Source organism: Pezoporus occidentalis, unplaced genomic scaffold (assembly GCF_034315485.1).
Source record: "Pezoporus occidentalis ecotype Australia unplaced genomic scaffold, CSIRO_AGI_Poc_V1 ctg280, whole genome shotgun sequence".
NCBI lineage: Eukaryota > Metazoa > Chordata > Aves > Psittaciformes > Psittacidae > Pezoporus > Pezoporus occidentalis.
In genome coordinates this window covers 102821-114823 of record NW_026914719.1, presented here as the reverse complement: position 1 = coordinate 114823, position 12003 = coordinate 102821, and the positions used below count along the sequence as shown (strand labels likewise).

The 12003-nt window shown below is 55.3% G+C and overlaps 1 protein-coding gene across 17 annotated transcripts in view; it reads right to left on the bottom strand.

Moving 5' to 3' along the window:
* The window catches only part of ANKS1A (ankyrin repeat and sterile alpha motif domain containing 1A), a 124280-nt gene that overhangs the window by 20531 nt on the left and 91746 nt on the right, over window positions 1-12003 (bottom strand). For 11 of the 17 annotated variants that reach the window (XM_062625535.1, XM_062625537.1, XM_062625536.1 and 8 more), the window contains 10 exons: window positions 7616-7714; window positions 7110-7262; window positions 6293-6400; window positions 3484-3648; window positions 3053-3178; window positions 2262-2333; window positions 1769-1855; window positions 1280-1417; window positions 676-846; window positions 89-187 (listed from right to left, as the gene is read on the bottom strand). In XM_062625535.1, the coding sequence (XP_062481519.1) occupies window positions 89-187; window positions 676-846; window positions 1280-1417; window positions 1769-1855; window positions 2262-2333; window positions 3053-3178; window positions 3484-3648; window positions 6293-6400; window positions 7110-7262; window positions 7616-7714 (1218 nt within the window). The remainder of the gene's footprint in view (window positions 1-88; window positions 188-675; window positions 847-1279; window positions 1418-1768; window positions 1856-2261; window positions 2334-3052; window positions 3179-3483; window positions 3649-6292; window positions 6401-7109; window positions 7263-7615; window positions 7715-12003) is intronic. The other 6 variants (XM_062625538.1, XM_062625551.1, XM_062625546.1 and 3 more) reach the window with 2 other exon arrangements.

The window sequence follows — 12003 nt, the reverse complement described above, 5'->3', positions numbered from 1 at the left end:
GGGAAGCAGGGAGGCGGGCGGGCTGGTGGCAGCTGGGGTGGCCCAGGTCGGATCACAACGGAAGGTGGCAGGAAGAAGGGTAAAGAACCTTGGCTCCGGGACTAACAGACTGCAGCGGCAGGTAGGAGGGGCGGTGTGTTGTACACGTGTGACAGTAACAACAGCGGGTGTCGGGAGGGAGCGGCACCTGAGCGGGGGGAGCAAGCACAACACAGACAAAAGGAGACATTAAAGGAAGGCAAAGGCTTATGCAGCAGTCTCTGCTCCTCAGCAGCTCCAGCCTTGGGTGGTTTTGGCTACAGGAGCACCCCCACATTGCAAACTGCAGGTTATCTACTATGTACTGTGGCCCTGGTGGGTTTGCACAATGGAAGCTGCGCTGGACCCAACAGGGTACTTAGACCACATCCCACCCAGGCTATTCCCACCTTGGCTTGTGCTCATCCTACCAGGGGAAGCCCTAACACTGCAGCAGGACTGCTACCAGAGTCACAGACACTGCAACATCAGTGGTGCCTACAGCTGTGGGTGCCCTATCTGTACCTAAAGGCACCCTTTATGCAGCTACAGGCACCTTGTCTGTGCCTGGGCTCCCCTCACCACCAAGGGGAAGGTTTAAGTGGGTGTTTAAGCCCAAGGGAAATCCCAGATCGCCCCCGGCCCTCAGGCACTCACTGCAGATTTCCTCATGCCAGCTCGTGGCTTAGGCACCGGTTTGGAAGATTTTGTTTCAATGGCTTCTCCTGCCCCAGCACCCAGGGGCTTTGCTCTCTGGGCTTGGAGGGCCAGCTGATAGGCCACCTCGAACGCCTGCCCCAACGTGAGGATGATCTCGTACGTCAGGTTCTTTGGAGAGAACACACAAAACACAGAGCAGTTTAGCAGCGGTTTGCATTGTAAAGAGAAAAAAGCCAGATCATCTGGTACAGCTGATTCTGCCCGAGAATAAAAGCAAGTTCTGCTCCCCCTCATACAGTGAATGAAAGGCTGTTAAATCAGCCTGTTACACCCAGCATAGCTGAGAGTGTATTAGGGCTTTGTATATTCCCCAGGAGGGGAAAACTCTCTTTATACTGGAGACTACAGTAACGAAGCCACACAAATGTTCTGTTTGTCGACAGAGCTCCAAAGTAAAGGCATTTTGAACCAGGACTTTGAAAGGCTTATTTTAGGTGAAAGAACCCTGATCCTGGTCTGTGACTGCCCAACAAAGCTGAGTGCTGAAACAAGGGGGCTGCAAAGGACCGCAGCACGCTGGGAGATGCAGTAACCCACTCACCACATCCACGGTGCTGAAGACGTGGCAGTAGTGGTGGCTGGTCTGCAGGTCCTTGGTGATGTAGGCAAAGGTGCAGAGATCCTCAGGGTCCTGAGCAGCACAGGAGATGTTCCGGATCTCGTGCTCAGCAATGACATTCTGTCAGGGTCAACCATAAGCACTTCTCACCCTTCTGGGGATGGCAAATATACCCAGCAAACCACCTGGTGGCTGTGGCACGTGTGTACCGGGGGCAGGAAGCAAAGCAGGTACTGGCAGAGGGGGAATCTCCCAGCCAGACCAGTTCCAGCTCCCTCCCATGGCAGGAATCAATGGAAACGCGGTCCACAAACAGCCAGTCTGCCAAGCCTTTGGCGTTCAGGTGACACCACCGCCTTGGTGCTCTCCCATAGCCCAGGTAGCTCCTTGAGCCAAGAAATGTGACCTGCATCCCCTGGGGCTGCAGGTCTTGTCCTTCCAGACACCAGCTCCAAGGCACCTGAAGCTCACCTTGTTTGAGGCATCGATGAATTTCACCCCTTTGTACGTGATGGACAGTATAATGGTCGGGATCTTCTTCATATGCTCTGTGGATTTCTTCAGAAACAAGAACGTTAAAGTGACCAGTTGTGAATAAATGCTCCCTCCTTCGCCAGGGCCCCAGTCCATCCCAGAAACCCCAGGCCCCACAAAAGCAGGCTTTGGGGGTCCTGGACCAGGAGAAGGAAAGCCTGAAACGCACCGAGCACCCCTTTCCCCAGGGAAAACACCAGTTCTCCCACTGCACAGACCTTCCAGCTATGGGGAAGTGCTGGGGGGAGTTCAGCAGCAATAGCATAACCTGTCATGGGTGCTCTGGGGCCCTGCTCTGCCCATGGGCAGGGTTTGGGGATCCACAACTTCACTGAGACCTCCCCATTTGGGGAGCCACAGCTCCCCGAGATCTCCACATCACCCACCACAGGCTGCGAGTGAAGCCCCCCTGTACCCATGGCTTCCGTACCCTCATCTTGGCACAGGCATCCTGCGTAGACTCTGTCCCCCGGAGGTCTTTGATCAACATGGAGCCCAGGTACTGTTTGGGAGAGAGAGAGATGTTAAAGGCTTCAGGCAGGAAACCCTGCAACAGCCAAGGGAATGTCATGGCCCAAGAGCAGCCAATAGCCATTGATCACAGAATCCCAGCCTGGTTTGGGTTGAAGCTTCCCCAGCTCCAACCCCTGCCACAGGCAGGGACCCCTTCCACTAGAGCAGCTTGCTCCAAGCCCCTGTGTCCAACCTGGCCTTGAACACTGCCAGGGATGGGGCAGCCACAGCTTCTCTGGGCACCCTGTGCCAGCGCCTCAGCACCCTCACAGGGAAGAGCTTCTGCCTTAGATCCAACCTGAACTTCCCCTGTTTCAGTTTGAACCCATCACCCCTTGTCCTATCACTCCAGTCCCTAATGAAGAGTCCCTCCCCAGCATCCTTGTAGCCCCCTTCAGACACTGGAAGCTGCTCTGAGGTCTCCCCGCAGCTTCTCTTCTCCAGGCTGAACAGCCCCAGTGTTCTCAGCCTGGCTCCATACAGGAGGTGCTCCAGTCCCTGAGCATCCTCGTGGCCTCCTCTGGCCTTGCTCCAGCAGCTCCATGTCCTTCTCATGCTGGGGATACCAGAACTGCACACAGTGCTGCAAGTGGGGTCTCAAGAGATGATGGATGGGGAGGGGCAGGTCACTCAGGGATGGAGGAAGCACAACAACCTGACCCTGGAGCCTCCTCATCCTCAACACCCCACGAGTCAAAAGACACTTACATTGGCCTCATACCCGCAGGACTCAAAGATGAGCTTCTCTGGCTGGTGCTGCCAGTTCTGGACTGGGGCGTAGGGGGCAGCCAGACTGGGGGGGCGCAGGGTCAGCTTTGACTCCCGACGGTCCTCCTGCAGGGCAAGAAACATGATGTGAAGCCACAACAGGTCCAGCTGGGGTTGAAACACAGACCTTGGGAGCGTTCTTGGGCTGGATGCAACTGAGGTTCAAAATGGCCATGGCCAAGTCCCACTCCCAAGGGGCTGGGAGGAGGCAGGATGCTGCCAGTGACAGTGCTGGCTCTGATGCCTGTGGACTCTGTGCCTGACCCCCGACACCTCTGTGTCATCCTGACTCCTCACTGGCTCCAGAGAGGGGGGATCCTGCACTGAGCTGCACAGAGGGGCCCCGAGGACACGCAGAAGCACCCGCTGACCTGGGCTTTGTAGCGCTCAGCTCTGAAGTAGGGAGCAGCCTCGGTGCCTCGGTCCTGCTGCCTCTTGCCGGTGTCCCCGCAGGGCAGCAGCAGATCAGCAGATCTGCCCGTGCAGGAGTCGTTCTGGCTCAGGGGGGACGACGCCTGGGACATCAGGTCCTGGCACTGAAACAAGCGCACACCACGAACCCCAGTCAGCCCGTGCTTAGCTGAGACACTCCTCATCCCCTCAACAGTGCCAGCGCACAGTGAGCAGAGTTAAGGGGGTCAGCTCCTGCTCTGCAGGCTCCTGCCTCCCTGTGCTCCCATCCCACCATTTGTTTGCCACATGATACCCCTGGGCTTGCTCCAGGATGGCTGTGCAGCCCCTTCTGCTGAGAGCATCCCAGGAGAGACACTGAGCCTTGGCCAGGGTGGTTACAGAGGAACAGGCTCCACTAAAGCACTAAGCAAGGCACTTGAAGCTGCTGCTGCTGCTAAGCCACCCCAGGAGAAAAGCCCTGGGAGCCCTGCAAGAGCCCAGCCCAGATGCCCGACAGCCTGGCTCTTACTGCAGGCAAGATCCACGGCCTGGACGTGCCAGCCAGCCCAGCAGACAAAGTGGGAAGCTCACAGCTGCAACACACATTAATCCTATTCAACAGACTGCCTTAATTTGCCATTGACGATCTTCCGCTCCCCACACCAGAGCCAGGCTCCGGATCCCACCAGCTGGAGCACCAGGAAATGCTGTAAATGGCCCATTCTCTCCCACAGCCTCCTTGTAGAGCATAGCAATCAGTGGAGGCTGCACCAAAGGACTGCTCTCCCCGCAGACAACCCCCCTGTGCCTGCAGGAGTGGATCCTCAGCTGCCTGCTGCCCAGCAGGGGTTCTGTAGTTGGAAGAGGGCAGCGGGGTGAAGGTGCAGGGCTTGTACGTGGCTCCTGAGCACCCGTTCCCAGTGCAGTATCAGGGTAAATCCCCTTTTTTTTACACCAGAACCTCAGTTCCTATAAAATCCCATGTAAATAAGCAGGACATAGCAGCTCAACTCACTTCAGCTCATTGAAAAGCTTTGGGAATCCAAAACAAGAGGGAAGAGCTGTGCAGGGCAAGGACCAGATGTTTGGGATGGGGAACCTCCAATTCCTGCTCCAGGAAGCTAATTTGCAAGCACTGGGAGGAAGCAGGATGCCGTGCTCCCACTCCATGGCACACTGCCCTGCTCCTGAGGCCACAGGTGAACTGCAAAATCAATGGGGTTTGCCAAACTCCTCTCTCAAATGCCAGTTTTCAGGAAGAACAGTGAATGAGGCAGCCAACCCCCCTAACCAAGGGCCTGACATCCCACAGCAAAAAACCATCATCCACAAATCACATCGAGTGCAGCAAGAGCGAGAGAAGCCCAACCAGCCCAGGTAGAGAGATCTCAGACCCCCAACCAGCACAATCAGAACAGGTCCCAGCTGCATCCCATCCCAACTGAGCCATGCCACATTCCTCCCTGTGGGAAGGCTGCCTTACATCTGGCCAGGAAACAAGGGGAAGAAAGTCAGCTCTGTTCAGCTCTCTATTCAGTGCAGGCACCCACCTTGCATAGAGGCACCTGACCGAAGGAGCTGCCTAATGTTTCCCATGGGGAGGCAGCCAGAACCTGACCTGCAAGGGCTGAACATCATCTCCCACCTCTCATTTCTGAAAGCCGGGTTGGACAGGCCCTTGGGTGACATGGTCTAGTGGAAGGTGTCCCTGCCCATGCCAGGGGGTTGGGACTGGATGAGCTTAAGGTCCCTTCCAAGCCAAACCACTCTGATTCTATGATTTCAACAGCAGGGTCACGCCTGTGCGAGGATTTGCTGCCTGGGTCGCTGGAGTAGATGAAGGTGAAAAGCTGATACAACTGGCCACATCACGACTTCCAGCACTGCTGTGTGCACACACTTGAGCTTTGTTTTACACAGGAAGATGCAGTTTGACCCACACAGAATAAAGCCCAGTGTGGGTAAACTCCTTCACCTCTTCCGCTAGAGCACAACTGAACAAACCAACAGCGACATTCGCTGTTGTGGGGCAGGAAGTGGACAGGACAAAATCACAGCTGTTATCTGTTTTAACTCTGGCCAAGTGCTCCGGCCAAGCCAGAGCCAGCCGGGCTGTTATTCCCCAAGTTCTGCTTGCCCACGGAGTGGGAGTTCTGGGCTCTGCACTATCCCCAGCAGCAGCCAAGGTGCATCCATGGGAACTGTTAACAGCAAACACCTCCTCCTCCGCGCAGCCAGTGTGCAGTTGCCTCAGTGCTTCGAGAACTTCCTTCCAAACCACCCAGTACCTGAGAACCAGGAGGAACCCAAGCTGCCAGGTCAGACTGATTACTTTTAATGAGAAACAACCTCTTTAGGTTTTATCCTTTCCTTCTTTTCCAAAGCAATGCAGTTTTCAAAGATCACTCTCTATGCTTATTACTCTCAATCCTTACTTTCAAAGAAGTTTTAACTTCGATATTGACATTGTAGTGGGGTTCCCCCCCTTTTTTACTGATTTTGCTAAGCAGAATTTCCTGTGCATGAGAGCAGCAGAGGAAAGCTGAACATGGCTGAGCTCTGAGCCTCGATACCCAGCCAGGACCTGAGCTCTCAGTAAACATCCTCAACACATCCCTGAGTCCCCCAAGGGTGAGAGCTGCTCATTAGAGAGGGAACAGTTATTCCTGGCAGACTCAGGTTTAGCTCTGTGAAGAAAGGGATGGAAGTGAAGGGCAGAGGGAAGCTCCCAGCCAGTGCTGAGCACGTCCTGCACAGACCCGGGCAGGGACACAAACACTGACTCACTCTCAGCTGCGAGAAGCGCGGTGGCTTTGCTGGTGGCTCCTCGTACGGTCTGTCTGCCAGGGAGGCGATGATCCGCTTCCGATGGCCCAGCAGGTTCACCTTCAGCACCTGCAGGGACAGCCCACGGTCACTGGGGGTTTTCCTGCCCTGGGCACAAGCAAAGCTTCCCCTCCTGGAGCTGTGCTGTTCCTGTGTAACACGTCTGAAGGCTGCGCTGCCATTCAGCGGGACCTCAATAGGCTGGAGAATTGGGTAAGGAGAAACCTAATGAGGGTCAAGCAGGGCCAGTGCAGGGTTCTGTGCCTGGGGAGGAAGGACTCCAAGTACCAGCACAGGTTGGGGCTGACCTACTAAAGAGCAGCTCAGCTGAGAAGGACCTGGGCTTGCTGGTGGATGACAAGTTGACCATGAGCTGCAGTGTACCCTTGAGCCAGGAGGGACAAGAGTATCCTGGGGTGCATCAGGAGTGTGGCAGCAGGTTGAGGAAGGGGATCCTCCACCTCTGCTTGACCCTGGTGAGGCCACATCTGGAGCACTGTGTCCAGTTCTGGGCTCCTCAGTACAAGAGAGACAAGGAGCTACTGGAGAGGGTCCAGCGGAGGGCACCAGGGTGATCAGGGGTTTGGAGCATCTCTTTTATGAGAGACTGTGGGAGCTGGGCCTGGTTAGTCTGAAGAAGAGCAGGGGATTGGACCAGATGATCTCCAGAAGTCCCTTTCAACCTTAATGATTCTGGGGTTCTGTGACTCACTGCAAGTCAAAGCCCCAGAGAGAACATGGGCAGGACCTCACTGCATGGCAGAAGGGTAACACTCACATTTACTATTTCAAGCTCCCAGAGGTTTTTCACAGTGTCAATAGAGCTGTAGCCACTCGAGAGGAAGGACTGGATGTAATCCTGCAGCCCCAAGGAGTCAAGCCATGCAGGAACTGAAGGCTGGCTGTTCCCATCACAGCCCAGGGGTTTCAACTGTAAAAGAGCAAGATAGGGGTTAAAAGCCCCAGGCATACAGCACCAATTAAAATCAGTTTAAAGGCCATCATCATCCCCACTAGAAGCTTTGAAGGAAAAAAGTCACCCTATGAATAGGGAACGCACTTGGGATCAAGACTGGCAGAAGGGACAGCCACCCTCTCCCCCGCAGTCATCCCATCCACGTAGCTTGGCAGATGAATATACTCTTCCTCCTCCTTGTTATTCCCAAAACCCTTCCCACAACCCCTGTGATCCTTGGAGTTACAGGGACTGGCTTTTGCTTCCTCTGCTTCCACCCCACTGGGCAATGCCCCCTCCCTGCTTCACATGATGGTGTCAGCACTGACCTTCGGGAGGGAGCGAGCGGCCTGGAGCAGCTTCCGCCGGTGCTGTGGGTCACTGATCCCAATGTCCCGAAGGTCCTGGTCTTCCATGACATTGCAGCCCTGCAAGGACAGGAAGGGGTGACATGGCAGTGGAGGACAACAGGAGCAGAGATCATGCACTACAGCAGCCTCCTGACCTCACCTACCAGTATGGCCCCAGAGCAGGAGGAGGAGGGTCCCAAGGATGGCAGCTCTGCCCCATGAACTGAGGGCTGACACGAGAGGGGCAGCAGCACAGACAGCATCCGTGGGGCAGAGCACTGCCATCCCCTCTCTCCCTCCTGCAGCCTGCTCAGCGCAACCTCCTCCTCCTCCAGCCATCAGATTTCAGCCATTGCTCACAGCCACCTCCCTGTTTGATGCTTTAATCGCTGCATAGCAAGCCCCAAGTAAACCCCAGCTCCCCTCCACCCCTGGTGCCCGAGTAGGGCACTTGGCTCTGTCCAGGCTCCCTCCACAGCCACAGAAAAACCTGATTTTCTTCCATGAGATCCGGCAACCTGGCAAAGGTCGGATTTATCCTCCATTCCTTGGGCAGGGGAGCAGCTCACCCCACTGGCAGCGAGTCAACGCACACTGCTCTGTTTAAGCCCATTTTTTGCCCCCTTTTCTCCTGCAGAGCAGCAGCAGACGCATGCAGAGCACACTGATTTACCTCCCTTAAGATCTTCCATCACAACCTGCTTCCCAGCCCCTCGTACCTGGGGAGAGCTCAGTGGGAAGCGCGGGCACGTCTCCCCATGGCTGCAAGAGCTGTTTGACAGAGGCTTCAGCTTGAGCCCAGAGCCCTCTCCCCAGCCCTGCCTCCCTCTGCTCTCAGGAGAGCCCCAGCTGAAGGTCTGAGCTGACAGAGCTTCGCTGTTCCACATTCGGGTTTTATAAGAGAAACCTAATTAAAACTGGCCATGGGGCAATCTGCTGCTGCAGGGCGATGCAGGCTGCAGAACAGACCGGCCGCGGCTGCAGGAGGGAAAGGAGAGGGGAAGATTGCCAAGGGTCCTCTGTAAAGGGCAGCAAATGTTCTGTATTCCAGCCTTTTGGTAGTTTCTGCAGTATTTCAGCTATGTACTACCTGCTGTAAATACACACACTACACACCACACACTACACACTACACACCACACACTACACACCACACACTGCCTGCTGTAAATACACACACTACACACCACACACTACACACCACACACTACACACCACACACCACACACTGCCTGCTGTAAATACACACACTACACACCACACACTACACACCACACACTACACACCACACACTACACACCACACACTGCCTGCTGTAAATACACACAATACATACCACACACTACATACCACACACTACACACCACACACTGCCTGCTGCAAATACACACACTACATAGAACAGAATCATAGAATAGTTCGGGTTGGAAAGGACCTTAGATCATCTAGTTCCAACCCCCTGCGCCATACACTACCTGCTTTAAATACCACAGCCAAACCCGAAAGCAGTGGCACCCACCAGAAAGTGGCAGAGGAGGAGGAACAGCCCTTCCCTCTGCCCCCTCCCTTTCAGCTGCCCCCGGACAAGCACCCGGGGCAGTCCTTTGGGGATGGCCTGAAGAGAGTCACTGGGTGCATTTCACAGAGCCAGGCCTGCAGCCAAGTGGTGCCTGGCTCACGGAACCCCAGAATCATTCAGGTTGGAAGGGACCTCTGCAGATCATCCGGTGCAACCCCTGCAGGGGCACGGGGCCACACTGCCTCTCTTGCACCCCACATCCTGCAGGCAAGGCCATGAGAAACCCCCGGGTCTCAGCCTGGGGGCAATGCTGCCCCCAGAGCCCTCTGCAAGGATGTAACCATGTCACACGAGCTGTTCTATGCACCTGGTAGATTACAAATACATTAAAACCTAATTTTAAAGGGCATTTTGTTGGTTTAGGCTCCAAGGGTGCCCGTTTGGTGCAAGAGCAGCACCAGGCTCCTCTGCATTGAGAGCAACGCAACGTAAGGAGGCTGCTGCTGTCAGAAGCAGTGATCGCTCCAGCTTGTTGGCAGCAGCATCCCACCACAACAAATTAGAACATCCCTCCCCTTTCTTGCTCACAGATTTTAAGCTACAGAGCAACATTTAAATGTGGATTCCTGTAACAGCAGGGGATTGTGTGCTCAGCTCAGGGGAAGAGGGAAAGGATTAAAGGCAGCTTAACTCCCTGCACGCGCCTTACCTTGCACAAGTGTTTCGCATGAAGGTCCCTGGGAAGCAGAATATGTGCAAGGAATTAATCTACTAAAGGGAGAGAGCTTTTAAAGGGCTCTTTTAAATGGTCAGGAGGTGGCTAGAGCAAGTGATGCGATTTCTCCTGTAAGCCTGGCGAGCAAAGCACTACTGCCCTGCCTGCAAAGGCAAGCACAGGAAGGGACTGAGCTACTGAAGTCCCTGCAGCAGGTTAACGCCACACCTTGGGTACCTGAAACCTGCCGTTCCCAACACCTCAGCCCACCCTGCTCCCCCAGCCTGCCCCATCTGGGTGCTCTGGTGCTTAAGGCCTCTGTTAGGAGATGGTGGCAGCAGGTGCAGGAGCTGGAGGAGGATGTGAGCAAGGGCACAGCTCACAGCAAACCCTTCAAGCCCCAGCCAGTACAGCAGGGATGGGTGGCAGCCAAATGAGCTGTGACAGTGGTGATGTGTAATAGTCCTGTATAAAAATTAAACAAGCTTGCTGATCCTATTTAATTTTAATCACGCTCATTTTCCAACGTTGAGCCTTTCTGGTGCTAATCCACTTTAGCACAGCCACGTTCCAAGCCGGCACTCTCCAGGAAGCCTGGTTTATGCTGACACAGTGCCAGGCCCAAGGCAATAGGTGTTCTCCCACTTTTGGCATCTCAAATTCAAGGAAAATGGCTTGCTATGGAGCGAGGATCCAAGCTGGTTAAATACTGTAAAGCCTTCAGCTTTCTTCAACACTCTTTACTTTTATGTGTCACATTAAATTCCCTCAGTGCCAGTCGTATTCTCAGGGTACTTAACAAGGATAGACAGAGCATAGTTCCGAATAAATCATTACAGCCTACAGAGCATGAGCCTCCGCTTAGAGAAATGTCCTTTAAACCCATCCAGGTTTATCTCCTATGAAAAAGAAAATAATCTGCCACTAAACCACATAAACACAAACACACTGGAGATCTTTTAACCTCTGCCGACCCCACAGATGAGCTGTTTAAAACAGACTTTAAACCTGTTTGCATTTCACAGGCAAAAGCCAAGGGCCAGAGATGCTCTGCCTGGACCACCGCTGCCCCCTGCCTCTGAGCCGCGCTCCTCTGGCACAGCGATGGCCTCCGGTTTAGGCAGTGCCCTGCTCTCTGCTCCTGCAGAGCCACCTCTGCTCAACCAGCAATGGCTTGGCACAAAAAGCCCCTAAGCAAGGGGGTTCTCAGCCATGGTGACCCAGCTGGGTCCTTCCCTTCCTCTCCTGCCCATGAGCTAAAGCACCAGAGGTTTTAACCTCGACAGGAGGAAGAACTCCTCCCCACTGAGGGTGCAGAGCTGCAGGGGGATGTGGAGCCTCCCTCCCTGGAGACGTTCAAACCCACCATGGACACGTTCCTGGGTGCCCTGCTCTGGGTGGCCTTGCCCCGCATGATCTCCAGAGGGCCCTTCCAACCCCAAGGACTCTGGGATCCCACCTGCTTTCAGCCCCGTCCTTCCTGACCTCTGCATCACCAGCTCGCGCCGGGCACTGGGCTCCTGAAGGGTCTGCCCCGATCCAGGCAAGAGGCACTCCTCTGCCGTGCCACGGATGGGACAGCCACGGGCACGGAGGGAAGGGGAGCGGGGCGATCACCACCCGGCTGAAACAAAGCCTCTGGTGACACAGCGCTGCTCAGAGGGAGGCTGCAGAACTTCAGCAGAGCCGGTCCCCTTCGGCACCGGCAGAGGTCGGCTCCAAACCAGGCCAAAAGCTGCCAACTCCAAGTGCCCGTGGAGGGGTTCGAGCGGTCCCGGCCCCCCTCCAGGCCCTCTGAGGACGGGACGGGACCAGCAAAGGCCCGAGGTGGGGGAGAGGAAAGCTCTCAGGGACAAGCCCTGCTGTGAGCTCCGTGCTCCTGCCGCTCAGGATCACAGACTTCCCAAAGACCTATCCCAGACTTTATTCCCTGTGACAACTGCGTTTTACCTCGCGCCCCTCTCTGCTATGGGGCTGAGCAGGGCGAGCGCAGCTCAGGGCTGCACCAGGCCAAAGCTCTTGATTCCCTCCACGCTGGGGGAGTGGGGAAGATTGGAAGGCCCCGTTCCCCCCAGCACCTCCCCATCACAGAACCATGGCATCAATGAGCTCGGAAAAGCCCTTTCAGCTCAT